The 26,303-nt window shown below is 52.7% G+C and overlaps 13 protein-coding genes across 13 annotated transcripts; 8 read left to right on the forward strand and 5 right to left on the reverse strand.

Moving 5' to 3' along the window:
* Positions 1–431: 431 nt before the first annotated feature.
* On the reverse strand, positions 432–1,398 carry P174DRAFT_420903 (UbiA family prenyltransferase; the record flags this gene model as incomplete). Its single annotated transcript, XM_024824912.1, has 2 exons — positions 432–1,346; positions 1,393–1,398. 2 exons carry the CDS (start codon positions 1,396–1,398, stop codon positions 432–434), a joined length of 921 nt encoding a protein of 306 aa, XP_024682950.1.
* Positions 1,399–2,627: 1,229 nt separating this feature from the next.
* On the forward strand, positions 2,628–3,597 carry P174DRAFT_460432 (uncharacterized protein; the record flags this gene model as incomplete). The annotated part of the gene is made up of 4 exons (XM_024829885.1): positions 2,628–2,680; positions 2,727–2,840; positions 2,887–3,141; positions 3,177–3,597. The coding sequence occupies 4 exons, from the start codon at positions 2,628–2,630 to the stop codon at positions 3,595–3,597; spliced, it is 843 nt and encodes a 280-aa protein (XP_024682951.1).
* An 847-nt stretch (positions 3,598–4,444) lies between these two features.
* Positions 4,445–5,342, forward strand: P174DRAFT_369282 (uncharacterized protein; the record flags this gene model as incomplete). The annotated part of the gene is made up of 2 exons (XM_024822269.1): positions 4,445–4,899; positions 4,955–5,342. 2 exons carry the CDS (start codon positions 4,445–4,447, stop codon positions 5,340–5,342), a joined length of 843 nt encoding a protein of 280 aa, XP_024682952.1.
* A 501-nt stretch (positions 5,343–5,843) lies between these two features.
* P174DRAFT_420906 (adenosylhomocysteinase) lies at positions 5,844–7,465 on the forward strand (the record flags this gene model as incomplete). The annotated part of the gene is made up of 6 exons (XM_024824913.1): positions 5,844–5,882; positions 5,950–6,082; positions 6,140–6,266; positions 6,317–6,918; positions 6,970–7,405; positions 7,453–7,465. The coding sequence occupies 6 exons, from the start codon at positions 5,844–5,846 to the stop codon at positions 7,463–7,465; spliced, it is 1,350 nt and encodes a 449-aa protein (XP_024682953.1).
* A 333-nt stretch (positions 7,466–7,798) lies between these two features.
* P174DRAFT_406862 (Tm-1-like ATP-binding domain-containing protein) lies at positions 7,799–9,117 on the reverse strand. Its single transcript, XM_024824119.1, has one exon. It carries the CDS (start codon positions 9,010–9,012, stop codon positions 7,840–7,842), a length of 1,173 nt encoding a protein of 390 aa, XP_024682954.1. The 5' UTR covers positions 9,013–9,117; the 3' UTR covers positions 7,799–7,839.
* Positions 9,118–9,391: 274 nt separating this feature from the next.
* Positions 9,392–10,360, forward strand: P174DRAFT_460436 (TIM-barrel enzyme family protein; the record flags this gene model as incomplete). The annotated part of the gene is made up of 4 exons (XM_024829886.1): positions 9,392–9,479; positions 9,548–9,693; positions 9,756–10,258; positions 10,285–10,360. 4 exons carry the CDS (start codon positions 9,392–9,394, stop codon positions 10,358–10,360), a joined length of 813 nt encoding a protein of 270 aa, XP_024682955.1.
* A 282-nt stretch (positions 10,361–10,642) lies between these two features.
* Positions 10,643–11,653, forward strand: P174DRAFT_512522 (SDR family NAD(P)-dependent oxidoreductase; the record flags this gene model as incomplete). Its single annotated transcript, XM_024831886.1, has 3 exons — positions 10,643–10,760; positions 10,820–10,992; positions 11,084–11,653. Exons 1-3 carry the CDS (start codon positions 10,709–10,711, stop codon positions 11,651–11,653), a joined length of 795 nt encoding a protein of 264 aa, XP_024682956.1. The 5' UTR covers positions 10,643–10,708.
* A 314-nt stretch (positions 11,654–11,967) lies between these two features.
* Positions 11,968–12,664, forward strand: P174DRAFT_441647 (uncharacterized protein; the record flags this gene model as incomplete). Its single annotated transcript, XM_024827371.1, has 2 exons — positions 11,968–12,146; positions 12,210–12,664. Coding segments are annotated over 2 exons (522 nt in total), but the record flags the coding sequence as incomplete, so codon positions are not given.
* P174DRAFT_180347 (C2H2-type zinc finger protein) lies at positions 12,649–14,870 on the reverse strand. Its single transcript, XM_024821253.1, has 6 exons — positions 13,432–14,870; positions 13,239–13,379; positions 13,116–13,192; positions 13,030–13,057; positions 12,921–12,983; positions 12,649–12,861 (listed from the first exon to the last, which is right to left on the reverse strand). Exons 1-6 carry the CDS (start codon positions 14,726–14,728, stop codon positions 12,755–12,757), a joined length of 1,713 nt encoding a protein of 570 aa, XP_024682958.1. The 5' UTR covers positions 14,729–14,870; the 3' UTR covers positions 12,649–12,754.
* A 1,283-nt stretch (positions 14,871–16,153) lies between these two features.
* Positions 16,154–17,022, forward strand: P174DRAFT_441649 (uncharacterized protein). The gene is made up of 3 exons (XM_024827372.1): positions 16,154–16,473; positions 16,542–16,643; positions 16,710–17,022. Exons 1-3 carry the CDS (start codon positions 16,414–16,416, stop codon positions 16,869–16,871), a joined length of 324 nt encoding a protein of 107 aa, XP_024682959.1. The 5' UTR covers positions 16,154–16,413; the 3' UTR covers positions 16,872–17,022.
* Positions 17,023–17,079: 57 nt separating this feature from the next.
* P174DRAFT_369256 (DEAD/DEAH box RNA helicase) lies at positions 17,080–20,912 on the reverse strand (the record flags this gene model as incomplete). Its single annotated transcript, XM_024822267.1, has 5 exons — positions 17,080–17,354; positions 17,416–19,839; positions 19,898–20,327; positions 20,389–20,697; positions 20,769–20,912. The coding sequence occupies 5 exons, from the start codon at positions 20,910–20,912 to the stop codon at positions 17,080–17,082; spliced, it is 3,582 nt and encodes a 1,193-aa protein (XP_024682960.1).
* A 353-nt stretch (positions 20,913–21,265) lies between these two features.
* On the forward strand, positions 21,266–22,829 carry P174DRAFT_441651 (HMG-box domain-containing protein). Its single transcript, XM_024827373.1, has 4 exons — positions 21,266–21,732; positions 21,803–21,957; positions 22,015–22,317; positions 22,389–22,829. The coding sequence occupies exons 1-4, from the start codon at positions 21,399–21,401 to the stop codon at positions 22,500–22,502; spliced, it is 906 nt and encodes a 301-aa protein (XP_024682961.1). The 5' UTR covers positions 21,266–21,398; the 3' UTR covers positions 22,503–22,829.
* A 468-nt stretch (positions 22,830–23,297) lies between these two features.
* On the reverse strand, positions 23,298–24,838 carry P174DRAFT_431295 (uncharacterized protein; the record flags this gene model as incomplete). The annotated part of the gene is made up of 2 exons (XM_024825684.1): positions 23,298–24,155; positions 24,239–24,838. 2 exons carry the CDS (start codon positions 24,836–24,838, stop codon positions 23,298–23,300), a joined length of 1,458 nt encoding a protein of 485 aa, XP_024682962.1.
* Between the last annotated feature and the right edge of the window lie 1,465 nt (positions 24,839–26,303).

A 26,303-nucleotide genomic window follows, 5' to 3' on the forward strand; every position in this document is an offset into this window, starting at 1 on the left:
CTCGTTTGTATAAGTTTTGACACCGAGATTCTGTATTCAACTACCAATTCACCATCAGTCGAAGTGATTCCTGGGGTCTGCGGTCATGCGCAATCGAAGATGAGTTGGTTAATTCTTATATTACTGATTAATGATAAACCTGATGAGGGTGGGAGTCCATGTTAGGGCACGGATCGGCGTGGACGTAGGCTGCATAGTGCGTGTTCCAATCAATGTGTCAGTAGCATAACTGCTATTTAGTATCGAGAGGTAACAACAATTCTATATAATATATGATAAATCAAGACTAATCATAACATGCAACATATAACACCCATTGACTAGCAACGCCACATCTATACAAAACACATAGCGTCCCTAGGACAGGGAGACACCCCCCAGAAGCGGAAGCATATACACAACCGAGATCCAAAGATTCCACACCCGAAAAGTCATCCGATCATTGGCTGTATCCCGCCACATGAGCATCCTAATAGCGACAGCAGATGCCAACACGACGCTGAGGCCAGTAGCAAGGGGACCAGATCCCGCCAGAACCGGACATATGACCCCCAAACAGGCATCGGAAGTGCAATGCTCCATCGCGCCGCAGCATCCCCAATCACGAGGGGAAGCGTTCGACGGCCCCTCTTCGCGTCGCCTTCCTGATCGCACATGTCCTGCACGTGCATGGTCGTCAGGATAATCGCCGTGATGACCATGATCCAGAGTCTCAGCGAGTACTGTCTGGCTTCGGGGGACTCTGTAAATACAGCAGACCCAGAACCAACCGCTACCTCTACAGCCCCCGAGTTGAAACAGAAGTATCCCAACGCGTTGATGATATTTCGGATCACAGGGTTGTGATCACCCGCCCCGAAGCTGTTGTAGCAGGTGCTTAGGATGATGAGACCGAGACATTGTCGGTGTCCGCCGCTGTAAAAAAGGCTGTAAACCACCGCAAGGGCGTAGAAGCCGAACATCAGGCGTTTTGCCTGGGATCCAGAGAGACGCTTGCTTGGAAGCGGCCGCCAGGGCTTATTGAGGCTGTCTTCGGCGATGGACGAAGGACTGCGCTGGTTGTTCATCGTCAGGGGAAGAAGATTGATCCCGACCCAGCCAATGATCAGAGGTATTCGATAGACCGTATTTAGGTATGCGGGAGGCTGAGACTGTACATCACGGAAGTCCAGAGTGGCAAGAGCGTTGGTAATGCCAAAGATGGTGCTTGGGAGGAGAATGGTCTGGACATCACTTGCAATGAAGAGCCAGATGGTATATCCGCTTGATGCAACTGCTGATGAGAATTGACAGACATGAAAGCTCGGCCAGTCGATTGACATGTCGCTCTGAATCTTTGCTATGCACTAATGTAAGTCAGTATGTATCTTCGAGTAATCAGACTTGACTAACCTTCATCTGTGCTATGCTCTCAGAATGATAAACTTCGTCCCAGTGTGGTGTTTATAACTCGCACACGTAGTTGCAGCTCTTCAGCGCACGGTATCAGCTGAGGCCGTTGACAAGACAACAAGTGTGCTATACAATAATAGACATAACAGAGATCAGGTTCTAGCATGCCTGAGCATCGATTGGCCTTCGACTGTCTGAGTCCCAAACACTTCCTGACCTTGACTCAGATTCAGGGGCCAATTCAAATGCGCCTTGTCAGGGAGCCTGGAGCGGCCCGGAGATTTGGATATGACTAGTAGGCGCCCCTGCTCCAACAGATACTGTTTTGAATCTAATAGCTGATAAAATGTGGTGCGCTCGAGCAATGCTGAGGGCTCAGCCCGTCATTCAGGCGACCTGGGGATGAGGACCGACTCATCTTGGTCCTGAGCAAAAAATGTTAATATGGCAGTGGGAGATACTCAGGCACACGGAAGTCCACAAGAAGCTCGATACACTGACAAATGCATTGTCTTGTCAAGGATTGACTTGGACCCATTCCAGGTTCAACCTGGAACACAGCCATCAATCAGGCCCTAAGGCATGTCTCAGTTCCGGTCATTGTCCCTGCCATTCTTTTCTCTGATTGCGCTCAGCCGTGGGAGGTTACACATGCACCGTGGGAGATGCATTTCACTGCATTCTTTCGGGCTGTGTTCGCTGCCGTAATGGGGGTTATTTTTTTATGCTGAAACAGCTGACCGTCATCTATTGAGGCCGTACATAAGCTTGAAGAATGAGGAGCATCATCAGCGATTACCAGTGTAGAAGCTAGAGGATGGCGCAGTTGTCTCGAACGGGAATGTTTAAGCATCAAGAAGAATGGCGCGATCTCGGTGCTAGGAACGGACGCCTGGCGATGACAGTCGATTTACTGGGATGATACGGTGACAGTACTGAGTTAGTCAGACTGCATGGATATCCGATCGAATAGTTGTAGCTTCCTCGACGCTTGAAGGCGTGGGTTGCTCGGCAGGTGAGATATGCCGTGCTTGTGCGTACCTGAGGGCCTTAGGCAGCTACCTGGTCTAGTTCTTCACTTATATATCTCGCTTGCTCATATTCGGGGGGAATCTCGGCAGCACCTCGTCTCTCCTTGTTGCCATCCTTGACTGTCTACATTATCGAGCACAGGCATCATCAGTTCATTTCATCCCTTCAACAATCCAACCCTGTTAAATCAAGACGTCATAGACATGTCTTCCTCTCCAGAATACGTCTTTACCCGGGACTACTTGGACAACAACCGGTATGATTATTCCAACTTTTGCTATTCTGCCTGCTTACATTTGCAGCATCAATCTGCAGCACTATCTGGTCGTCCAACTTTTCGGATACCGCACTCACCCCTCGATTCCCGTCAAGGATGTGAACAACCTACGGATCGCAGACGTTGGAACTGGTACTGGGTATGTCAAGCTCGACTTGTTCGATGGCAGCTTCTCACACTGGCAGAATCTGGCTCACCGATTTGGCCGACGAATTCCCTTCAACTGTCCGACTGGATGGACTTGACATCTCCTTCGATGCGGCTCCTCCACGCGACTGGCTCCCGCCCAATATGAGCCTTCACCATTGGGATATTAAGGCCGAAGTCCCTGAGCACCTGGTTGGTGTCTATGACGTGGTTAATGTTCGCCATTTTGTCTTTGTTCTCCAACAGTCTGACTTGAAAGGCGTACTCGACAATCTATTCAAACTTCTCAGTACGTCAACAGCTTCTACAATTTTTATATCTCTAACAGCTGGTCTACAGAGCCTGGAGGTTATCTTCAGTGGACTGACTTGGACATGTCCTCACTTCGTGTCGAGAAGATCAATCCGGACATCAAGGCGGACGCGAACGTCAAGTTAATGGGACTTTTCCAGGCCAACGATACCCGTCTTCGTTCCGCGTGGGGTGCCAGTCTGCCCTCGCTTTTTGCACAGAGCGGATTCACCAAAGTCGAATCAGATGTGAAGGATGCACCACCCCATTTGGCAGTTGCACTGCATGAGTGTGGGATGTTGGCCACGGAGGTCTTAGCCCGAAACAAAGCAGGTGGGAACGAGCAGATGGTGCAGCAACTTAGACAGACCTTGGCCGAGGCTGCAAAGGAGACTCGGGAGGGATCAGTTCTGGCTTTTACTAGACTCACTGTCGTTGGTCAGAAGCCGAGCCAGTAGACTGCCCTGCGTCTGATAGATATCGAACCGTCGCACATCCTTAGCCACTGGAGGTAGACTCATACTTTCTCACATGATATCATGCCTAGATATCATACCTCTGCTTAGGAATGATGTACGTATGCTCATAAGCCGATTGATGCGCCGTCAGTTCAGCTCGCCATCGCCATCGCCATCGCTCAATGCTTACGCCCCTTTTGTGATACAATAGTTCCAAATCTGACCAAGCCCCGCAGGGTGAGCGATGCTGACCGATTCAGCCTCAACTTCAAGAATGTAACCCTGTGTCACGCAATAAGTACGTACGAGAAATACCGACATGGGTATGATGTGTACTCCTATCCCTACACCTTGCCCCTCACCGCGTATGCCATCTCATCTGCCATTGTGAAGGTTGGTCGCACAAAACCAGCGCAAAAACTTCCCGGAATGGCATTCTGCACCACCATTGGGGGTATTCATAACCTCGATGCCTTCCTGGCAAAAGCAATGAGCGCTTTAAGTGACATGGCTCCTCCAACTAAGACTTTCTTTATTGCGCCAAAAATCAATAAGACGACCAGATGGCGGACCAAGACGGAACCCAATACTCGGTGGCTTACCTTGCAGAAGATCGACGACCTGCCCTTTTGAGCGTGGCGATCACCTTTCTTGTACTGAGCACGTCTGCAGTCATCTTACGCTTCGTGTCTCGTCGTATTGGGCGTGTTGGGTTCCACCATGATGATATCTACATTATCTTGGGTTGGATATTTTATGTGGCCTTGATATCCGTGGCAATCGGTACCTCCCCATCTTCTCCTTCTCTGTCAACAGAACATTCACTTGACGATGTAATGCAGGAGACATGCACTATGGCGGCGTAGGCCTCCATCAAGCGCGCGTCATAGCTATCGACCCGGTCATGATGCAGACCTGGGCCAAGTTTCTCCTTGCCATCGCATTCATCTACATCATTGGCGTGATTCTCCCCAAACTCGCCGTGCTGAGCCTGTACATCTCCATCTTCAATCGGCACCGGGCCTCCCGCATTACTTGCTATGTCACCGGCTTCCTGATGATCGGCAACTGCATCGGCTGTGCGGCGGTAGGCTTCGCGGTCTGCACACCTCTCCGGAAACTATGGGACCCGAGTGTGGACGGGCACTGTGTCAACATCAATGCGTGGTTCCGATACTCGCGGATCGTGAATATCGTCTCGGATGTGATCATGCTCATCCTGCCTATCCCGCATGTCATCCGGTTGCAGTCAACCATGCGGTTGAAGGTTGGTTTGTTAATCACCTTTTTGCTGGGGAGTGTGTGAGTCGGGCCACTCTTCTTACTCTGCGTTGTGGTACAGGGCTGACGAGTGTAGGGGTCTCATCGCCGGCCTGATTGCCCTCTTTACGTTCAGCACTACCAACGCCGTCACGGACAACACCTGGAACGCGGCATTGTTGATCATTTGGACCCTCGTCGAGGTGGGGATGTATCTTATTGCTGCGTGCTTGATCTCGTATCAGCCGCTTGCTAAGTTGATTTGGAGAAATACTTGGCGTCGACGGCGAGGGCAGAAAAACAGTTCTCTGGACCAAGAACATAGCCATGTGTGGGTCCGGACGAATAGTATGCCTAGTCAGAGTCATAGTACGAGGGGAAAGACCGAAGAAGAGTACCTGGAGCTGGTGACAAGGGAGCGCTTTGACAGGGGGTCGTCTATCTCCGGGGGTATTCTGATTGAGCGCCAGGTAACGACGGACTGAATACCGATGGATTATGCTTATCCATCGCAGCTACTGTTGGCATCTCTAGCGTAGAAGAAACACAATGCAGTTATTCCAGACCGCAGACAGAGTGAAACTGATTATTATGGTGATGGACAAAGCCAGTGAAAGGAGCGGTCAGAGACTCAAAGGACCCTGAGGATAGCTGGCCTCAGGCAGAAACACCTGCGTCCCTTGATGCCTGAGGTACCCCTGCCCCGCCGCAAAAACCCTCCGAGTCCGAACGGCGTTTCCCCTCCGACAGTAGCCAGAGAACGTGCCTGAGAGGATTTCCCCCTCCGCTCGTTTCTCCCTTTTATTTCTTCTCTTCCCTCCTCTCTCGATCTCTTTCCTCTCTCTTCTCATCCTCATCATCCCCTTCAGTAAGTCTTCTCATCCCATCTTCTGTTCAATTGCAGTCAGTCAATTTATCAAGACTTGTCCTAACTAACCTCGTCCAGCCTCTTTTTCTTAACTACCTAATCCTTCATCATCATCACCATGGCTGCCCCCGCTCAGAAGTTCAAGGTCGCCGACATCGTACGTGGCCTCTCAGATCCTCCCTCTCACAATAAACAAACCTATAAAACATGTTAACCCCTTTTAGTCTCTGGCTGCCTTTGGCCGCCGCGAGATTGAGCTCGCCGAGATTGAGATGCCTGGTCTCATGGCTATCCGCCGCAAGTACGCCGAGGACCAGCCCCTGAAGGGTGCCCGCATTGCTGGTTGCCTTCACATGAGTATGTTGTTTATGTCAGAAAGAGGGGTTAGAGACTAAAATCTGACTCGCCTTTTAGCCATCCAGACCGCTGTTCTCATCGAGACCCTCACCGCCCTTGGTGCTGAGGTCACCTGGACTAGCTGCAACATCTTCTCCACTCAGGACCACGCTGCCGCCGCCATTGCTGCCGCCGGCGTCCCTGTGTAAGTTCAACTGCCATTCTGAAACCAGGCCAGCTCTAATATCATAATAGCTTCGCCTGGAAGGGAGAGACCGAGGAGGAGTACCAGTGGTGCTTGGAGCAGCAGCTCAACGCTTTCAAGGATGGCCAGAAGCTCAACCTCATCCTCGACGATGGTGGTGACCTGACCGCTCTCGTCCACAGCAAGTACCCTGAGATGCTCAAGGGCTGCTACGGTGTCTCTGAGGAGACCACCACCGGTGTCCACCACCTCTACAGAATGCTCAAGGAGGGCAAGCTCCTTGTTCCCGCCATCAACGTCAACGACTCCGTCACCAAGTCCAAGTTCGACAACCTGTACGGTTGCCGTGAGTCCCTCATCGATGGTATCAAGCGTGCCACCGATGTCATGATTGCCGGCAAGGTCGCCGTTGTTGCCGGTTACGGTGATGTCGGCAAGGGCTGTGCCGATGCTCTCCGCAGCATGGGTGCCCGTGTCCTCGTTACCGAGATTGACCCCATCAACGCCCTCCAGGCCGCTGTCCAGGGCTACCAGGTCGTCACCATGGAGGAGGCTGCTCCCCAGGGTCAGATCTTCGTCACCACCACCGGTTGCCGTGACATTCTTGTTGGCAAGCACTTTGAGGTTATGCGCAACGACGCCATTGTCTGCAGTGAGTAACGCGTTCCACTAGTTTCCATGATTTTTATACTGATCGAAACAGACATTGGTCACTTCGACATTGAGATTGACGTTGCCTGGCTCAAGGCCAACGCCAAGTCCGTCCAGAACATCAAGCCCCAGGTTGACCGCTACCTGATGCCCAGCGGCCGCCACATCATCCTCCTTGCCGAGGGTCGTCTGGTCAACCTTGGCTGTGCCACCGGCCACTCTTCCTTCGTCATGTCCTGCTCCTTCTCCAACCAGGTCCTTGCCCAGATTGCTCTGTTCAAGGCCGAGGACGAGGCCTTTGGCAAGAAGTACATCGAGTTCGGCACCGCCGGCAAGAAGCCCGTTGGTGTCTACGTTCTTCCCAAGATCCTGGACGAGCAGGTTGCTCTGCTCCACCTGGATCACGTCAATGCCAAGCTGTCCAAGCTCACTCCCGTTCAGGCCGAGTACCTTGGTTTGGATGTTACCGGTCCTTTCAAGAGCGAGATGTAAGTGCGCCTGATCTTTTGTGTCTGGTCCAAGCTAATGGTTGCAGCTACCGCTACTAAGCATCTTCCTTTCTCGATGGCGTCGACGCTTGATATACCTTGACACATAGACCTTTTCAACATGATCACGATGTTACGAACAACATAAAAGGGTTCTCTCAACTTAGAGCTCAAAAGTATTTGTCTTCAACGGCAATAAAAGGGGCATATATGGGGGGTTTTTCTTTTCCTATTGGCTGTATGGGCTGGGTCTACTTGGGAGTATGTTTGCATTCAACAATGCCTCCGATATTTCTCGATATTTCTTTCTTAATATTCAACCCGACTACGTCGGGTCAAATGATACCAACAGTGCATGTGAATGCATTGAAATGCATTGCATTGATCACATTTCGTCACTATGTCGTAGGTTTGTAACTGTATCGGTCACTCGGTCACTCTGTATGGCCCATGCGGAGCTCATTACTTGATCTCAACAAATCTGCTAGGGAATCGGCTACGGAGATGGCAAACTCGGGATCATTGATCTCTCTACTGTCTCGCAGAACTGCAATTCCTGTCCCACCGAGCTCGTTCTCGAGCGTGGAGAAAAGTGCCTCATCAGCTTCCTGGTCATGGAAGGGCTGGCCCGGCGTATCCAGCATGCTGATACCCGCCGCAGGTAAGATCACCCTTACTCGCTCCGGGCGAGCCACATGGGCCTTGAGCTTCTCCGCCATGAAACGGGCAATCCGCACACATTCCTCGGGCGTCGTCCGCATGAGCGTCACAGTCGGGTTATGCTCATACAGCAGCCGGTGACCGTCGCGGAACCGCTGTGGCACCGTCTCCCTTGGCCCGAAATTTACCATGTCACACGCACCCACGCTGATGATCTGCGGGAGGCCCGCTTCGGCCGCCGAGATGAGACGCCGCGGGCCCGCGGAGAGCACGCCGCCGACAACCTCATCGGGGATCTCGGTCGTAGTGAGATCAACCACGGCGTCCAGCTGGCCCTCGCGGATGAGCCGCTCCATTGCTTTCCCGCCGGCCCCTGTCGCGTGGAACACGTACACCTCGCAGTTGAGGGTCTGCTGTAGTCGTTCCCGGATGGTGTTCACCGCTGGTGTCGTTACCCCGAACATGGTGATGGCTATCTGTATCTTGTTGCTGCTATTGTTGCAGCGTGCTTGAATACTCTGTGCATACGACACAGCCATCCCGGTCACGGCTGCGGCGGCGTTCGTTAGAATCCGGTTGAGGATGCGGTTCGTGCCTGCGACGTCGACGACGCTGTACATGAGGGTTAGGTCGGTTTCCTCGACGTAGGGCGATACATCGCCGCTGGCCATGGTCGAGACCATGAGTTTGGGGAAGCCGACTGGGAGGGCGGCGCGCATGGCGGCGGCTGCGAGGGCGGTGCCGCAGGAGCCGCCTATACCCAGGACGCCGTGGATGGAGCCGTTACGATGGAGGGTGGTGAGGGCTGTGATGGCATGGGTGGTCATCCGGTGGATGTATTCTGAGCGGGGGAGATCCGATATTTTGGTGTCATTGTCAGTGCTGGTTAGGTCAGGATGTTTGATGGCGATGGAGCTGTGGGGGCATGGGGTACGGCCGATGTCCATGAGCTGGACGGCGCAGGTGTTGTGAGTGAGGAGTTGAGACTGCGTGAAGCATAGTTCGTCCCATTTGGTGTCGCAGGTTCCGATGAGGACGACGGTTGGCTTGGCCATCATGTTATACTCAAGGTTGTACTTGGTTTACCACCACCCGGTGTAATTGTACACTGAGCAGATAATCCAACCTGGCCATATTTCTATCTTTCAGATAGACCGGAGCAAGGTGGATTTGACTCCTCCTGCAGCTGCTCCAACTAAGCATCAATGACGCAGTGCAGGCGGGGTTGTCACACCATGCATCCGCATTTAATCTGCCTCCTTCTGTCTCTCCTCTATGCCTGCACATGAAAGAGCGGAAGCAACCTAGAAGCAAGATAATTTCACAATGCCTCGTCCAACAACCCGTCAAGAAGTGCTTGCTCGACTCCGCCAGACCATCGCCGAGGGCTCGATCATCGTCGGCGCAGGAGCTGGTTCGTCCCACTGCACTCACTCACCACCTCACGCCCAATCTAACTGATATACTCCGTACGATACGCAGGAATCGGGCTCTCCGCCAAATTCATCGAAAAAGGCGGCGCGGATCTGATCCTCGTTTACAATTCGGGCCGGTTCCGAATGGCCGGGCGAGGGTCGCTGGCAGGCATGATGCCATACTCGGATGCCAACCAGGTCGTCGTCGAGATGGTTCGTCTCACTACACTCTACAATTTCACTGCATAACTAAAAAAAGAAAAAACAATGGAAAGGCAAACGAAGTCCTCCCCGTAGTGGAACACACGCCCGTCCTCGCCGGCGTCTGCGGGACAGACCCCTTCCGCGACATGCGCTCGTTCCTGGCGCAGCTGCGCGGGCTAGGCTTCATCGGCGTGCAGAACTTCCCGACGGTCGGGCTCATCGACGGGAAATTCAGGCAGAATCTCGAGGAGACGGGGATGGGCTACGACCGGGAGGTGGAGATGATCCGGCTCGCACACGAGATGGATCTCGTCACGACGCCGTATGTCTTTACCGTCGACGAGGGGGAGCGCATGGCGCGCGCGGGCGCGGACGTCATCGTCGTGCATGTCGGGCTAACCACGTCTGGGACGATTGGGGCGCAGACCGCGCTGTCGCTGGATGATTGTGTTGGTGTTGTTCAGGAGATCCGCGATGCAGTTGTCAGGGTTAATCCTGAGGTGATTGTGCTGTGTCATGGGGGCCCATTGGCGGGTCCCCAGGACGCGGAGTATGTGCTGAGTCGGACGCGGGGGTGCATGGCTTCTTTGGGGCGAGTAGTATGGAGAGGTTACCGGTTGAGCTGGCGATCCAGGAGAATGCTCAGGCATTTAAGCGGTTGAAGATCCATCAGTGATCTGGTCAATAGTCGAGATATTGATGAACTGATATGAACCACCGGAGACCCAAACGGGAAATTCTCCGTGGTACAGACAGTGGAGACGTAGATCCACTGACAGACTCGGTTATTATCTTTCTATCCGCAGTCTACCCGTGCAACGTTACTCACTGGACTAAACTGTCTGGTGGGATGAAGCTGGATTTGTATGCTGTGGCCGCGTGATTATCTGTAGCTGTATTTAACGTGGGGTGACCCGCGACACTATGATTTGGACGGTTGCAACTAGAGACCTCTATATAACTACCTAGCATTTAATTCATTACCTTGAGAGCATATCCTTTTAATCATACACTCAGACTAACAATGTCGCGACCTTTGGAAGGAAAATTCGGTATCGTCACCGGGGGCTCACGGGGTAAGTCTACAAGTCTACAGTCTACACCATCTCGTCACAGGCTACAGCTAACGAACCAGGCATCGGCGAGGCAATCGCCCGGAACCTCGCCGCAAAAGGCTGCTCGCTCCTTTTGAACTTCACCTCTGAATCCTCCCGCGCTCGCACAGAGGAGCTCTGCGCCTCGCTGGCCTCAACGCACTCGATCCGCTGCGTCGCCGTGCAGGCCGACCTCCTCCACGCCGAAGAAGCCGTCCCCAGATTCTAGCAGCGGCCAAACAACACTTCACCTCGCCCGAAGGCAAGTTCCAGATCGACGTGCTCATCAACAACGCCGGCGTCAGCGCCGACCGCTTCCTCAACGACCCGGCAAAGGGCCCATCGACCGCGAGTACTTCAACTGGCACTACAGCATCAACGTGCTGGCCCCGCTGCTGCTCACGCAGGCCTGCGCGCCCTTCCTCCCCACCGACCGCTCTGGCCGCATCGTCAACATCTCCTCCGTCTCCTCGAGTATCGGGTTCGCGGGCCAGAGTGTCTACGGTGGAACCAAGGCCGCGATCGAGGCTATGACGCGCACCTGGGCGCGGGAGCTGGCCGACCGCGCGACCGTCAACGCGGTCAATCCCGGCCCTGTCATCGGGGATATGTATTTTGCGACCGGGGAGGAGTTCTGGAAGCAGATGCAGGGGTTCCAGGATGCGACGCCGCTGAGTAAGATGGTTGAGGACGATCCGCAGATGAAGGAGTTGAGTGAGGAGCAGATCCGCTTGATCAGGGAGAAGATGGGTGGGCGGCGGCCGGCGTTTACCAGTGAGATTGCGGGGGTGGTGGGGATGCTGTGTACGGCCGATGGTTTGTGGTGTACGGGGAGTGTGGTATGTGCCAATGGCGGCATGAAAATGGGATTCTAGTAGTCTACTCTCGTACATAGATCATCAATTGTTGTTGTACATATGCATCGAATTGTCTACCGAGTAACGGTGTCGAGGTGGTACATTGTCCCCTTGTAACGGGAACACGAGACGAAACAGTAACTGATGTCATCATCGTCAACATTCCTCACCTCCGCAGCTTCAACTCCAATTCCACCTCACCTCTCGTTCATCCATATTTCGTGGCGGATATTCGTGGCCGAATCAATTGATACAAAGAAAATGACTCCCCTCCGACTCAATCTCTCAACCCTCCGCTTAACCCCCGACTCGCCAAACCTCTACCCTCCCAGTCCCGCGTCCTCCGCGCCTCCATCACATCGTCCATCGCCCTCCGACCTCTATCCACCCATCCGTTGAGGCTACCACCCTTCGCAACTCGATCTTCGTTCGAGAAATCTCCCCCATCAACAAGACCCTTCTCCACCGGGAAATCCCAAGCAGACCTCCTCGTCGAAGAACTCCAAGAACTGTACTCCTTCCCTTCCCTTCCCTACCCCTTTCAATGCAAATGCAAATAATCTAACGAGAGAAGCTACGAAACCGCCAAAGACGAATTCGAAATCGCCACAGACAGCACCGCCAGCTCCACCATCTACGCCGCCTCGGACCGCGAGTCCGCCCGCGACGCCCTGAACCAGCTGCTTGCCGTGTACAGCCTCTACACGACCGATATCGCGACCACGGCCGAGTCGCATGCGCCGCAGCAGACGCAGCAGGGTGATACTGACGAGAGGGGGCAGTTGGTGAATACTAATTTCGATCCGGCGGATATCCCGGCGCGGGTGCGCGAGGAGGTGCGGAGACGGGTTGGGCAGCGGGTGAGGGAGTTGAGTAATGCTGTGGAAGTTTTGGAGGAGAGGGCTCATGCTGAATAACTGAAGGAGTCATTATAGCTGCTAGCTGCTAGCTGCGCTGCTGCCAGTATATACATTTCCATTTCATATCATTTGGTTGGTATCATCATTTGAAAGCAATCCCTCCAACGCCGGGTAATTGCATAGAATTGCATAAACTTTTTATACCCAGACTCCGTATACCGCCTTGTCTAACTCCAATGTGATGAAGAAAAGGTATTGATCAAACAGTGCCCAGGGGAAATGCGAAGTGGTCGGACAGCGGCGACGGTGATGGGAAGGCCGTGCTGTCTGCTTTGTGTGTCGTGCGCATATGCCGTTTCAATTGGTCTACAGACGGAGTCAGCACTGGCCTGCCAACCTGCCAAGGGTCAAGTAAAATAACGTACCAGGTCGAGTAAAGCTTTTGCTGCATCCAGGAAAATTGCATTTGTGTCTTCGTTCTCCGTGAGCTGTACTCGTTAGTCATGTACTACTACCAATAAGCGAGGGACATACTTAGCCGATGACTCGACATGTTGGACGACTGTAGATGTTAATATTAGTACATGCCTACATGCCATTCCCCAAAGGAAGCGACTTACATCGCCCGTCTGAAAGTTGCATCCGGGAAATGTGCACTTGAACGGTTTCTCGCCCGTATGCGTCCGTGAATGCGTTTCTATCGAGTCAGCATCCTACCAATGACACAGTATCAGGTAGCTCACTTAATTCACTGCTGTCGGTGAATGACTTGCCACATTCCGTACACTTGTACGGCTTCTCGCCTCGATGGCTTCGTTCGTGTCGCTCCAGCGTCGCTTGCCGAGCAAACAGCTTGCCGCAAACCGAACATTTGAAGTTTTTATCTGGAGAAATACTGTCAGATTCGGCTCGAACCCGACAAGCTTATGAACTTACAGTTACTGTGCGTCAGGAAATGGCCCTGCAGCTTCGACTTTTGGGAGAAAGGCTCGTCCGGGCGATGACATCCTTCCCAACAGCAATAGTAGCCGGTACCCTTTGCCCCTTCCACGGTCCACATATGGGTTGCAACTAGATGCTCCTGGAGCGCACAAGCCTCCGCAAATGTGGCTCCGCAGGATCTCTTGACACCATGGCTCGTGGTGGTCCATTTGCAAACATGCACCTCCCCGCCGACGGAAGAGAACCCCGGACTGGTCAATACCGATGAGGCACCACCCTCCAAAGGCGGGGGTGTCTCGCCCGGACTGGATGTCAGTTGCGAACTCACGCTCGATCGGGAATGGCGGGAATACGCGGAGTATGGTCCGTATGGGTGAACATGCGCGTGCGGGTGAACTCGACACCGATGATGCGACCGGCATGGTCCCTTGAGCGGCACATTCCCGTTGATATTGACTGACGCTTTGGACGAATCGTTGGGAGTGGGCGGTAGGTGAAAGCACGTGAAGGAGTCGTCCGACCGGTTGTCCAGTTTGCTTAGATGAATGTGGCAGTTCTGGTCCTCGTGGGTGTGGGGTTCAGGACAGGCAGCCACGCTGGGGCACATTCCAAGCATCTGGAATACATCCGCCGGATTGACATTATTAGGTAGGGGAAATGGCACATCCCCAAGGTGATTGTGCGAGTCCCGGGGTAGAGTATGACAGTGCAAGTGAGGATACGAAGGATGACAGTGATGGAACGTTGTTGGGAACGGAAACAGGGCGTCCGCGGACTGTGATGTGTTGACAAGGCCCGATGTGGCATTTTCTGTAGGTTTCGATGGCGGCGGCATTTGATTCTGATCGATGGTCGATGACGGAAGTAGGTCGCAGGCTTCCAGCGACAGCGGCTGCCCCAGTCCCAGCAGTGACTCTAGACTGTTATGATCGGCCGTCTGGCCGTTGTGGTCGGCGAAGCTAAAGCAGTGCTCATCGAAGCAGACAGCGTCCGTGCTTTTGCAATTCTTGTCGTCACAGTGTGATACAGAACAGGCAGTTGCCTCATCACATTCTCCGAAGCCGTCACAGACAGAAGGACAGTTGACGGAACAGTCATCAGCATCGCAACACGCCTCGTCAATTGTGGCACAATGCGTCAGCGAAGTGTGATGATGATCTTCGTCCAAACAACTCCATTCTGGCGGCTGAGCGGAGGTCTCCGCGCCGTCCTGGGAGTCCTTACCATCTAGATGGAAGGCCTCCCAGTGACATTCGAGGCAGAAATCATCTTTCTTAGTGTGGGAAGACATGGAGAGGGGAGATCCGCTGGCAATGAGATCTTCTCAGGCCTAAAGAATGAAGAATAGGGAACACGGTGAAGAGGAAACGAAACCAGGAGGGGAGATGATCAAGAGAAGTGATGATAGCACTGAGGACGTTTAGCAATTAGCACGACTCAGTCCCACATTGGCTGCATAGGGCAGGGCAGGGCAGAGGCAACAGGTACAAAGCGGCGAGCACCTACCACAATGCGATCAATCACTGCTGCAAACGCAATAATGGGAGAATTGAGTTAAGCTGAGAGAATCGTAGGAATGAAGCGATCGAGGCCAGAGCATAGGATTGACCGCCTGCAGTGTGCAAGTCGAAGAGGACCTTGGGAGCTTCCCACGTGTATATATTGGACGAAGTGTGACATCCAGATCTGTGCGAGCAACCTGAGGGAAATGGATCCTGGTAATACCCTGAGGGAAACAGGGACTACCTAGACATGAGGATTAGCGCAGGACTCGCATTTGAGCCTAGGATAATACGTACCTCAATAAGATTCTTTCATAAGGGGCGTGGGGTGCTACCTGACCCCATCCAGACACAGCGACTGGATACAATCAAACACGAGCGAGAAGGAGAGTGAGGACCCTGCGAGCAAGCACCTAATCTTTACTGAGGACCTTGGGGAAAAAGCGTCATGTCCGCTCCCCGCCGGCGAATCGTACCGCCTGAATTGTCAGGCCTGCAAATTATTATCTTCCCGTCCGCTTATCGTTGCCGACTCGCAAATCAGCGAGCAACACTGTTAACCGGAAAAATTCAAGTACTACGTGAGAGGTATTGGTCTCTTGAAAGCTCTTAACGATCACGCCAGTCGTCTACATTTACACTGCATCGAGAATAAATCCGGGTCTTTTCCATGGTTAAAGTGGAAAAATCCCTCCACCAGTGTCTGATTCTGCCCGATTATACCGCTTTGTGTTAGGTAATCGATTCCGATAAGATATCGACCCCTCAGGTACGCTTCATGGGTGCCTTGTTGCCTGATATACTTGCCAGGAGCTTGAACTGTATAAACTGTGGTTACAATGCTCTCTTTGTCTATGCTTACCACTAACTAGTAAGGTTCTTACCTTAACTTCTCAGGACTCGTAAGATTAGACTGTTTCGATTAGTCTCAATGAAGCTCGTCCCCCGGTCGATCCGTAGTTATCTGACGCCATTGCGGCTCGCCTTTGTTGAGTCTAAGAAGACTATTGTATCATTAAATCTTAAACCCACAGTATGAGGGAAATTTTCCGTTCTTGAGGATCTACTCCTACTATCTAGCTACTCATCTTTGGTGGCCCTGTTCTGTTCAGCAATGGCATGGTCCATGGCTGACTGACAGCCACGTGCTGACCGCCCCTGGTCTCCTCCGGATCGTCATTCCGCCCTGATCTCCACCAAGTCTCCAAGTCTCCAACATAACAGACACTCCGCACTTACACCACCAAGGGCGCCACTCAAATCAAGGATATCGGGTCTTCTCCTGTACATCGTAAACGAATTGCATCGCATCTCAAACGAAACCATCCGTCGCGCTTCGTAGCGCTGTTATTCCACATCCCCTGTCCGAACCACCCCCGCTCCACCCATCCTAGTCCATATCCATACCGTATCCCATCGCACCCGGCTCGTCACCACCCAGCACTACAACACCAATAACCCCAACCCAAAACAAATGGGCAACCTCTGCTCCACCTCCAAAAACGAAGCCGAGCCCTTCTCCCGCCCCGGCCGCGTCCTCGGCTCACCCGCCAATCCCCGCCCAACGCCGCCCCGCGCGCCCCGCTCCCCGCGAAATCAAAGGCGCCGTTCAAGTCACCGGGGAGGACACTAGGCGAGGCTGCGCCGGAGGTTCCGGATGCGGAGCGGGCTGATGCGCGGACGAATGCTGCGATTGCGGCACAGGTGAGTGTGACAGCCCTTGATGCATGCATGCCATATAAAGGTGGCTGGCTAACTGGAGGGCGCCAGAAACGAGCTGAGTCGGCGGCGAGTGCGCAAAAGGGGAAATTAGGGTCGAAACTGGCGGCGCAAAAGGCTCAGACCCAGGCGAAGACCTTGAGCGAAGTGAGTAGGGAGCAGACTGCTGCTAGGCATATGGATGAGTCGAGTGAGGCGAGGAGGTGGAATTAGTCTGAAAGAAGTCATCGACCTACATGACCTACGTTGAACTTGTTGGTGTTTCTTGGAGTATACTGGCGTAAATATCACTGTATAGATCTTGATGTTTCTTTACTCATGCTTATACTGCTTACACATTATGAATCGAGGCACTTGACAATGTATGTCTATAAACATCAAACCATAACGAATATGATACAGACCAGCTAATGGTGTAGTCTTAGACAACGTTGTATCGTCCTCCCACTGGTGCTCTTGCGTCGCTATCGGCAGCGGCCAGGGTGCCCTCTTTGAGCAACCGCATCAACTCCCGCATGGCATTCGTCACGGTGAGTTCCGTTTCACCTTCAACAAGGATATATAGCTTCGGGTTCTCGCCCGGGCCAGGCTCCTTGCCGGCAGGATAGAAACTTCCTTTGGTGGTGATAGAGGTGCCAGTAGCCTCCAGAATCTTGGCCACGTTCGTACGGTTGGTAACGGCCCAACGAGCTTTTTCTGTAGTGCGAAAACCTATTAGCAACTCCTCTCTGATTGAATATTGCAGGGAATAACTTACGAGGAAAATCGTTGATCTCCAACGTTGCATGGAAAGCTCCCGCATCGGGTCCGCGGTTATCGATCGGCACCCCAGACCGCATGACTCCAGCACGGCTGAGACGGGCATGGATATCAGCGACCGCCGAGCCCACCTTGTCCAATGGGTTCTTCGATGCGCCCGCCGGGTCTTTCTCGGTCCTGTGCACCGTAATCTTACCATCAAGATCGATACCCTTGGGAACACCGGGCAAGGGAGTTGGTGCAGCGGCGGCGGCGGCAGATTGCACCGAGGACATAACTTTGCTGAACCGCTCGTCCGCCTTCTCGGCCTTGTCTTCCTTTTCTTCTTCATCTTCACCCTCCTCGCCTGTCTTGTATGTCCGCCGTTCTCGCATCCGAGCTGCATCTCGCTCCTGGTCGAGGCGCTCCAGACCCTTTCCACCGAATCCAGAAGCGCTGGCTTTCTCCTTGCCCGCTTTAACCTTCTCCAAAAAGGAATCGACCATCTTCTGGACGGGTTCAGGCACCTGCTGTCCGCTCTGCTTTAAAGCCTTGGCGATATCCACCGAATACCTCTCTTGTTCTTCGGTCAGGAACGTGACTGCAGTTCCCGTATTGCCAGCACGGCCAGTTCGTCCGGCTCGGTGAACGTAGTCTTCCAGATGGTTAGGCGCATCGTAGTTAACAACGAGCTTGAGCTGCTTCACGTCTAGACCTCGGGCAGCGACAGAGGTGGCAATCAAAACGGGGAAGATTCCGGCCTTGAAATCTTCAATCGTAGAATCTCGGTCAATTTGGTCTTTGCCTCCGTGAATAGACATGCAAGGATAACCCTTGCGCATCAGCTCTCGGAGGAGAGTATCCGCAGCTTCTTGACGGTCAACGAAAATCAAAGCACGTGCATCCTCGTTGGCGTCGTCCGAATACAAGTTGCCTAAGATCTCCAATAGTCGTACAAACTTTGTGTCTTCGTTGCGCACCTCCACAATCTGGGTGATCTCAGGAGCGACAACGCTTTTGCCACCGACAGCAATCTCGATCGGCTTGGTCAACGACTTACGGGCCAAAGCCTCCATGTTCCGAGGGAAGGTGGCCGAGAACAGCACCGTCTGTCGATCAGGTCGGATATTGGCCATGATCTTCATGACTTGGGGCTCGAAGCCCATATCAAACATGCGATCCGCCTCGTCCAAAACAACATAAGTGACTCTTCGCAGATTAGTAACTCTGCCCGCATTCGCCGCCAGCAGGTCAATCATCCGTCCCGGTGTACACACAGCAATCTCGGCACCACGCTTCAGTTCGGCAATCTGGTCCTTGATAGGAGCGCCGCCATAAGCACAAACGGCCCGGAGATTCAACGCCTTCAAAAAGGGCTTGCAATCCTTGTGGATCTGAGTCGCAAGCTCACGTGTCGGTGTCATAATAAGCCCAATAGGTCCTTCCATGTTCTCCAGCGGCCGTTGGTCTCTGATATGTCGGAACATAGGAATCAGGAAAGCAATTGTTTTACCTGATCCAGTCTTGGCCACACCGATCACATCGCGGCCAGACATGATCGCAGGAATAGCCTGCGATTGAATTGAGGTAGGATTCTCGTAACCGAGTTTATGTATAACATCCAAGGTCTGCACGCCCAACCCGCACTGGGACCATTTCATAACTGGTTTGGGCACGTCAACTCCGCGCACTTTGATTCCGTCAAGTTCCAGCCGTAGGCTGGCAGCTTCTTCGTCGGTCATTTCAGCCAAGTTGGAAGGCTCGTTGTAAAACTTCTTACGGAAGGGCTCGTATTCCATCTTCTCATGGTCAACGGCCGGGATGTCCTTCTTCTTCTTAGCTTTGTTAGCAATCGCAAGAAAGTCATCAGCGTCACCCTCGCCCACAGCGGTCAAATCCACATCGTGGTCGTCGCCGAACATCGCCTCGGGCTGCTGTTCCTTCGCTTTGGCAAATCTGGCGCCAGTTGTCTTCTTTGGTGGAGCGGTCTCGGCCAGTTCCGACATGAAAGCATCCAGTGGGTCAACTTCCTCCTCCGCTGCATCAACCTCCATTTTCTCGGATTCTGGTTGGTGAGGGACGTCATTCATCTCGACATCACCGTTGGGTTGAGGCGCAGCCTCTTTTGACTGGGCCCGCAGAGCCTCACTCTGCAAGCGTTCTTCGCGCCGTTCCGCAGCAGCTCGTGCGGCAGCCGCATTCTCCTCCTCAGTCCCACCGTCCTGCATGTCGACATCATCTTCATCCTCTACGGCGGCATCCACAGCCGCCGTCTCGTCTTTCGCGTCCTCTAGTGGAGGGGTCGGCAAACGCTCCAATTTCTTTCGTTTGGATTCCTCTTCACCAAAACCGAGAGTCTTAACTGCTGACGATTTCTCGGCATCTGCAACTTGCTTGGCGCCTAACCCGAAACCGCCAACATTCCGTTTTGCTGTCAACGTAGCTATACAAGAAATGATTAGCAATTTGAAACAATCTTATGGTGGGAATAGATAACTTACATGGAGCGGTGCTGATGGCGGCTGGAGGTTTGTTAGCTTGTACATGATTATTCATGGAGGATAAGGAAGCGGACGCTTTGGCAGACTGAGGAACGGCAACGTCGTTACCAAGCACAGCAGGTGCACTTGGGGCCGGTGCCGCATTTCGTACAATAGCCTTCGGATCAAATTTGCCAGCATATGGAGCAGGAGTGGCATCTGTGGTAGGCGTCGCTGGGGATTGCGGAGAGCCAACAGCCGGGGATAAACCCGATTTTCGATCTATCTCCTCCAAGATACTTCTTGCTCCGCCAGCTGCAGCGGCTTCACGCTGCTTTCGTTCTCTCTCAGCAGCTTGCTTTTGCTTCCAGGCTTCCAATTTCGCCAGCCTTTCAGCTCTTTTCTCGTCCTCGGTTGGAGCTGCGGGCGCAGGGGTGGATGGCTTCGAGGTCTATTCACTTATTAGCATCGGATTCATAGATATTTTCAAAAGCATTATAAGTCAAACTTACTTCTCGCGACTTGGGATCCAGGTTTCTCGTCCGACTATCGTCCCGTCTAGACTTGTGCTTCAAGTCAGCAGAATCGTCTGTTCGCCTCCGAGCCCGGTCGCGGGAGTCATCTCGCCTGCTTCGATAATCTCTTTCGCGACTTTTCCGGCGGTGATCCCGGTCATCGCCTCTATCTCTTGATCGGCGTCGATCGCGAGAACGATCCCTCCGGCTTGGTCGATAGCTATCTTCATCCCGATGATCATCGCGTCTGTCTATGGAGCGGTCACGTCTCCGGTATGAATCACGGTCGCGGTCGCGGTAACGTCTCTATGAGAGTCGTGAAGTTAGGATGACGATAGCCAAATAAAATTGCGCGATTGAAACGGCAAGAAACATACCTCAGGGCTACGAGATCTTCGATAACTCCTCCCATCATCTCGCCTGCTCTTCTCGTAGCGATCATCATCTCTGCGACTCCGTCTGGATGAAGAAAACGTGCTGCCTACAGGTGATGGTGAGCGAGTATCCCCGTGGCGAGCCATTGTTGCAGGCCAACGATGAGTGAGTATTACTGAAACTCCAAAGACTCGAGCACGTAGTCAGAAAAGTAAAGCAATTTATTACCCTTCCATCGGGTGTTGAACTGTTGTTGACGGGCAATCAATAATCGGCACTGGTAGTGAGTGAGTTGGTGGCAATGTAAGTGATTGGTTTTCGCTGGCGGCTGCGGTTCTTCTTTTAAGTCTATCTTGAAGTAGTGTCAATCGTCCATGCCCGCAGCAGGTCTCACGTGATGCAATGTAAGGATCTACATCACGTGATGTACTATCCCAATTCGGAATTCCCCAAACGAACCAAGGACGTGACCCAGCCCCCGGTTTCATCTGAGGAGCTAACCACACCACTGCAGCCAAGAGCTCTTGCTTAGCTAGGGAGACCTGCCCATCTTACTGCGATTCCTGGATTACTCTTCCACGTCAACTCTTGGGATATTGGTGCGCATAACTTTGCTGTGAGTCTCAGAATCAATGCCTCGTAATATAATCCAAGGCGGAGGCGGCATCCTCCGATACCTTCATCGCAGCAATGCCTTGATTCGTCCCTCTCGCGTGGCCATCGCCAATGGCCTTGTCCGGCGCATTTGTCTCTCTACGAACCGTCATCTCGTGAACCCGACTGCGAAAACAACAATCCGTCCTTCAGTCATTCTATCGCGGCCTTTAATCAACTCCTTTGCGACTACAAGTACTCCCGATGACGAGACCGAGACAACAAAGTCGAAAGGATCCAAGACTGGCAAGAAGACCACAAAGACGCGCAGCTCGAAAGCCACGGCTAAAGCTAAGCCGAAACCCGCAAGAAGTTGACGGACAAGCAGAAAGAAGCCAAGAAAGCTGAGAAGATGAAGGAACTGGTCAAGCAGCTTAAGAAGACAGCGCTGGAACCCCCAAGAAGCTGATCGAGAATCCTTGGAATCTCGCCATCGCGACGGTCGCCAAAGAGATTCAGGCTCGCGGCGTCAAAGGACCAGACTTCGTCATGCAATGTTCCCAACTTGCACAGACGATCAGTGCGGAAGAGCGCGAGGTACGTTCGGGATAGATCAAGCCACCACTGTACAATCACTGATGATGTACGATTTAGCGTATTGCGGTCGAGGCAGAAGCCAATAAAGCTGCCAATGCGGCAGCTTATGAGGCATGGATCCAACAGCACACTCCTCTTCAGATCAGAGAAGCCAATGCAGCACGCCGCAGACTCAACAAGATTAAGAACACATCTCTTCGACTTCTCCATGACGATCGGCAGGTCAAGCGGCCTCGTACGGCATACCTACTTTACATGCTGGACCGGACTGCCGAGGGCGACTTCAAATATATGAAGGCCAAGGATATCGCAGTGCGCGTAACAGAGGAATGGAAAGGCCTGACATCTACGGAGAAGGAGGTATGTTTGGCTCTGTCTTTCAGCTGGCAGCTCTGAACCGGAGATCAATGGAGCTAACGCAGCCCTTCTAGAAATACCTCAGACAAGCTGAAGAGGATCGTGAGCGGTACCGCCGAGAATACCTTGAAGTCTACGGCGAAGAACCATCAACTTCTCGCTCAACAACCGCGTCTCCAAGTCCTTGAGCTCGATGCTTTTACTGAAGGATACCGTCACTTCACCTCATGGGATCGTCGCAATTCGTCATTGAATTTCGAATGCGGGAAATGATCGTCTATTGTATGGCTTACATGTATCTCGTGGGTATCTTCGTTTTGTCTGTGCCCTTTATCCGGTGTCCCTTTTTCACTGCGGTCTCTCTTGATACACCTCGGCCAGCTGTCTTATTCTGTACTTTATTGATTCCTCTGATCCGTGGGTTATGTGCGTTCGCGATTACTGTAGACAATGATATTACGGTCCTGCTTGCTCTCGACACACATAAGCACGTATGACCGCGTCTCATTGCAAGAAAGACTTAGTGCCCTCAAGATACTAGTTTCGACGGGTAAGTATAGTAGGTAGTATCGGCTCTGCAAAGCCACCAACAAGGTACTCCATCCTTCAGCTCTACTCCTGCAGCGGTGGGACGTGACTAGTGCAGAGTCTATTTTGGAGACTGCAGTCTGCGGCAGATAGGTCTCTAATTTACGGACTGGATTTGACCAAGCCTTGTTGTCTTATGTGCTTGAAGCAGGCGAGGATGGTATATGCATGTATGCTTTGGAGCAATATTGAGACCCAATTCAGCTCACAGGATTCTTTGATGAGATATTTGTACTCTATTCACTGACATTGCAGGTGTATCTGGAGGAATTGCGAATTGCATATCTTCACATCCCCCGGTGACCAGGTATTGCTCCTACTTCAGAGAGTATCATTACATAGTGATATGTACAAAGTGGATCCATCGACCGAGACTGGTCCTGCTTTTCCGCGGTCTAATCCAGGTCCGGGATACTGTACGGAAGTTCACCACTCCCTCCTCTCAGCGTCGTCTGCCAAGATTCACCCGACTCGTGCGCCTCACGTTCATATAGCTTCATCCCCGCCGGACTTGACACCATGCGGTCCAGCGCCTCGACCACCCGTAACTCCCAGTCGATTTTGGTGCCCAGTTCCCGCGCCAGCATATTGCAGTGGACCATTATCCGCCAGCAGTGGTCCAAATGCCGCCGTAGCTGCCTGCGGTTCCGTCGATGAAGCGGATCATGTGGCACCGGGAGCCACGAACGCGAACGCGAGCGATCATACTCTGTGCAGGCCGTGATCTGCAGAACTAGCTCCTGTGGCAACCTCTTCGCCCGAAGATACGCTTCAACCCGCGCCACGTCGACGGCGCTTCGGGTCTGATGCTGGACACCGGCGGCTCCCCCCTTCCCGCAAGCCAAGAACGCCTCGAAAGGCAGTTTGCCATAGGGGAATTCTACGGAAAGCTCCGAGATCTGTTCTGGCGTTTTATTCGACCACCAGCCGGCCGTTGCCAGCTCCTCGCGCAGCTGGGCAAGGACGGGCCGATCCCAACCGCGCGCGATCTTTAACGAGAAGCTGAAATTGCCATCCAGGCCGAAAAATTGCCGGTGAGGGTGGCGCGAGACGTCGCTTTCCGACCCGTCGTCGGTCCAGAGCTTGACAGTCTGCTGATACATCCGCGTGGCGCGGTACTCGTCGGTCCGTTTCTTGTTTCGGGCTTGCCGGGACGCAGGGTCCCAGAGCTCGGGAAAGCAGTAAAGGATGTTGAGAAGGAGGTAGATGTTTAGAGCGCCTTCAAAGACTTGGTTCCAGCCAAGATCCGCTGCCTATAATCAGTTAGACGAGCTGCCCATTTTTTGACATTGAAGAAGGACTACAGGACCAGGCCTGGAAAAATACGCCCACTCACCATACATTGACAATGACGCACAAGCATCGATTCCTTCAGATTGTTATCTGGTGTCGCGCACAGTCGCAGCACCGTATCCATCTCCCCCAAAACAAGGAGTGCGTCCAGCACCTGCAAATTGTAAAACACCTCGGTGTTTTCGTCATAAAAACCGTAGCAACTGTTGTTACGGTACGACCGCTGGAAAGCGGCTCCCTTCCGTTCGTGGTAGGGCAGGGAACACCCACAGGCAAAGCTCTCGCTGTCAACATGTCGGCACAGCCCTTCTGTCTTCCGGACCTTATCCTCCAGCGGCCAGTCGTAGGCCTTGCACCATCGGTGGGCGAGGGGGCGGATTTGCTCCGCCACCTGGTTGCTCAGGACCAGCTCTTCCGGCGTGAAGGGTGAGTATCGGTCGGGATATTTCCGGCGCTCGTCCTCCGTATGTTTTTGGAGGGTCCTCACAAAGGATTCGATAAAGGAGCCGATCTCCTGCCCTTGCGTAGGTTTGAACCGAAAGTACAGATTGGAGACTAGGTCTGCCGCGGGGTAGGAGGGAGAGCGGTGGATGAGATTAGCAGCTAGGATGCTCCAGTTGATGTTGTGCTCTTCGTGTGCCATTGTCGTCACCCTGAACTTCTACTTTGGAATAGACGGCCTTGGGTGAGCAACTGAGCATACATGTGCGGTTTTACCGTACGCAAAAAAAACTACGGTACGATCGCACGGTAGCTGGACGACAGTGTCACAGCCGATGCGATTGAGCGTATCCTCACCCTAGATTGTTGAGTTTTGTTGAGTTTGACCGACCGTGTGAGTTAAGTGAGTCAAGTACCAGGTATATATACACTCCGTAGGCAGCGGTCTGATCAAGTCGATGTCTCGGAATAGAGTCGTGGATAAGATTAAGCTAGGTAGTTTTGAGACTCCGATCAACACTAAGAGGCAGTATGAATCGGAAGGCCAACACCGCCTCATCGTGACCAACATAGTCGACAGGAACTAATGAACAATCAGGTTAGTATGAAGAGGAAACCGACAATGACACAGACAAAAGGCTCTCCCAAGACGGTTCTAGATACAGAGCGCCGCTGCCTATAAACTAACCAAGCCTATGTCTGTATGAGATGGTGAAGCTAAAGGATTGCCCATTCTTTGCAGAAGTCGATCATGATGCCAGGCCCCTTCATCTGTTGATGAATGTCATAATTGTGCAAGAAACTGGTTACAGCGTCAACATGACCGGTGTTCGCCCAGTTAAGAGTAGTTGGTAGGGACGCTGAATAAACCACCTGAGTACTGAGCAGGGATGGCTCGGAGAATCAGACTACGCTGGTGGCGCAATGTGCGCGGCATGATGAATGGGTTGATAGCAATTGCCAAAATCTCTCGGGCCAGGAGGGAAAGCGCAGAACCAGAATGTTGAAGTGCGCAGCAAAGTTGAAGCAGTGATGGAAGGCGACTTTAAAGAACACGCACGCCAAGTCCAGCGGCAAGAGGGCGCTTTTCTCGAGTAAGGGTAGGGAGGGACGTTATACCTGTTCCAGTAATTCGCCGTCACCGCAAGACTACCTTACTGAGTACCTTAGGAAAGCTGACCAAATCTAATCAATTACCTTATTGTAGTAGAGTTGGTCCGCATTGTAGACCAACCAACCAGAATAGATGGATGCAGCGAGTTCGTGAGGACCGCCGGGATCAATATATCCGTGTCTGGTTAGTCCAAGAACGCCCAAGGTCGATATATTGTATGACGTTTGCGAGTCTTTGCCTATTGAGGGAAAGCCAGATAGGGACCTTATGGACTGGGGGATTACATTGTATCTGTTAATGCTCCCTGACGCGCTGCGTCTTTGCTCGTTCTCTTTGCTTCTTAGAATCCCTGTGCTTTCTATATACTCCATATCTTTCTCTCTCTCCAGCTTCGACTTCACTACGACAAACTTACAGTGAAATTGAGCAACATGCCTTATCTTAGGGATTATCAGCAGAGGAGAACGAACTATCGTGCTCGCAATGTAAGATACGACTTTCAGCTCTTCTGTTATTGCTTGACCCTGTCAACATCTCTGTGCACGTCGTTTCC

Source organism: Aspergillus novofumigatus (genome assembly GCF_002847465.1).
Source record: "Aspergillus novofumigatus IBT 16806 chromosome Unknown P174scaffold_4, whole genome shotgun sequence".
NCBI classification, from domain to species: Eukaryota; Fungi; Ascomycota; class Eurotiomycetes; order Eurotiales; family Aspergillaceae; genus Aspergillus; species Aspergillus novofumigatus.

Bases quoted from the DNA above. Each gene is read 5' to 3' on its own strand.
- P174DRAFT_406862 (XM_024824119.1), bottom strand. From the start codon at position 9,012: ATGGACATCGGCCGTACCCCATGCCCCCACAGCTCCATCGCCATCAAA.
- P174DRAFT_441649 (XM_024827372.1), top strand. From the start codon at position 16,414: ATGGGCAACCTCTGCTCCACCTCCAAAAACGAAGCCGAGCCCTTCTCC. The intron at 16,474-16,541 runs GTCCTCGGCTCA...GCGAAATCAAAG, and splicing joins CCTTCTCCCGCCCCGGCCGC to GCGCCGTTCAAGTCACCGGG. The intron at 16,644-16,709 runs GTGAGTGTGACA...GGAGGGCGCCAG, and splicing joins ATGCTGCGATTGCGGCACAG to AAACGAGCTGAGTCGGCGGC.
- P174DRAFT_180347 (XM_024821253.1), bottom strand. From the start codon at position 14,728: ATGTCTTCCCACACTAAGAAAGATGATTTCTGCCTCGAATGTCACTGG. The intron at 13,380-13,431 runs GTAAGTTCATAA...GTATTTCTCCAG, and splicing joins TTTCCTGACGCACAGTAACT to ATAAAAACTTCAAATGTTCG. The intron at 13,058-13,115 runs GTAAGTCGCTTC...TAACATCTACAG, and splicing joins GCAACTTTCAGACGGGCGAT to TCGTCCAACATGTCGAGTCA.
- P174DRAFT_441651 (XM_024827373.1), top strand. From the start codon at position 21,399: ATGCCTCGTAATATAATCCAAGGCGGAGGCGGCATCCTCCGATACCTT. The intron at 21,733-21,802 runs GTTGACGGACAA...CAGCTTAAGAAG, and splicing joins TAAGCCGAAACCCGCAAGAA to ACAGCGCTGGAACCCCCAAG. The intron at 21,958-22,014 runs GTACGTTCGGGA...TGTACGATTTAG, and splicing joins TCAGTGCGGAAGAGCGCGAG to CGTATTGCGGTCGAGGCAGA.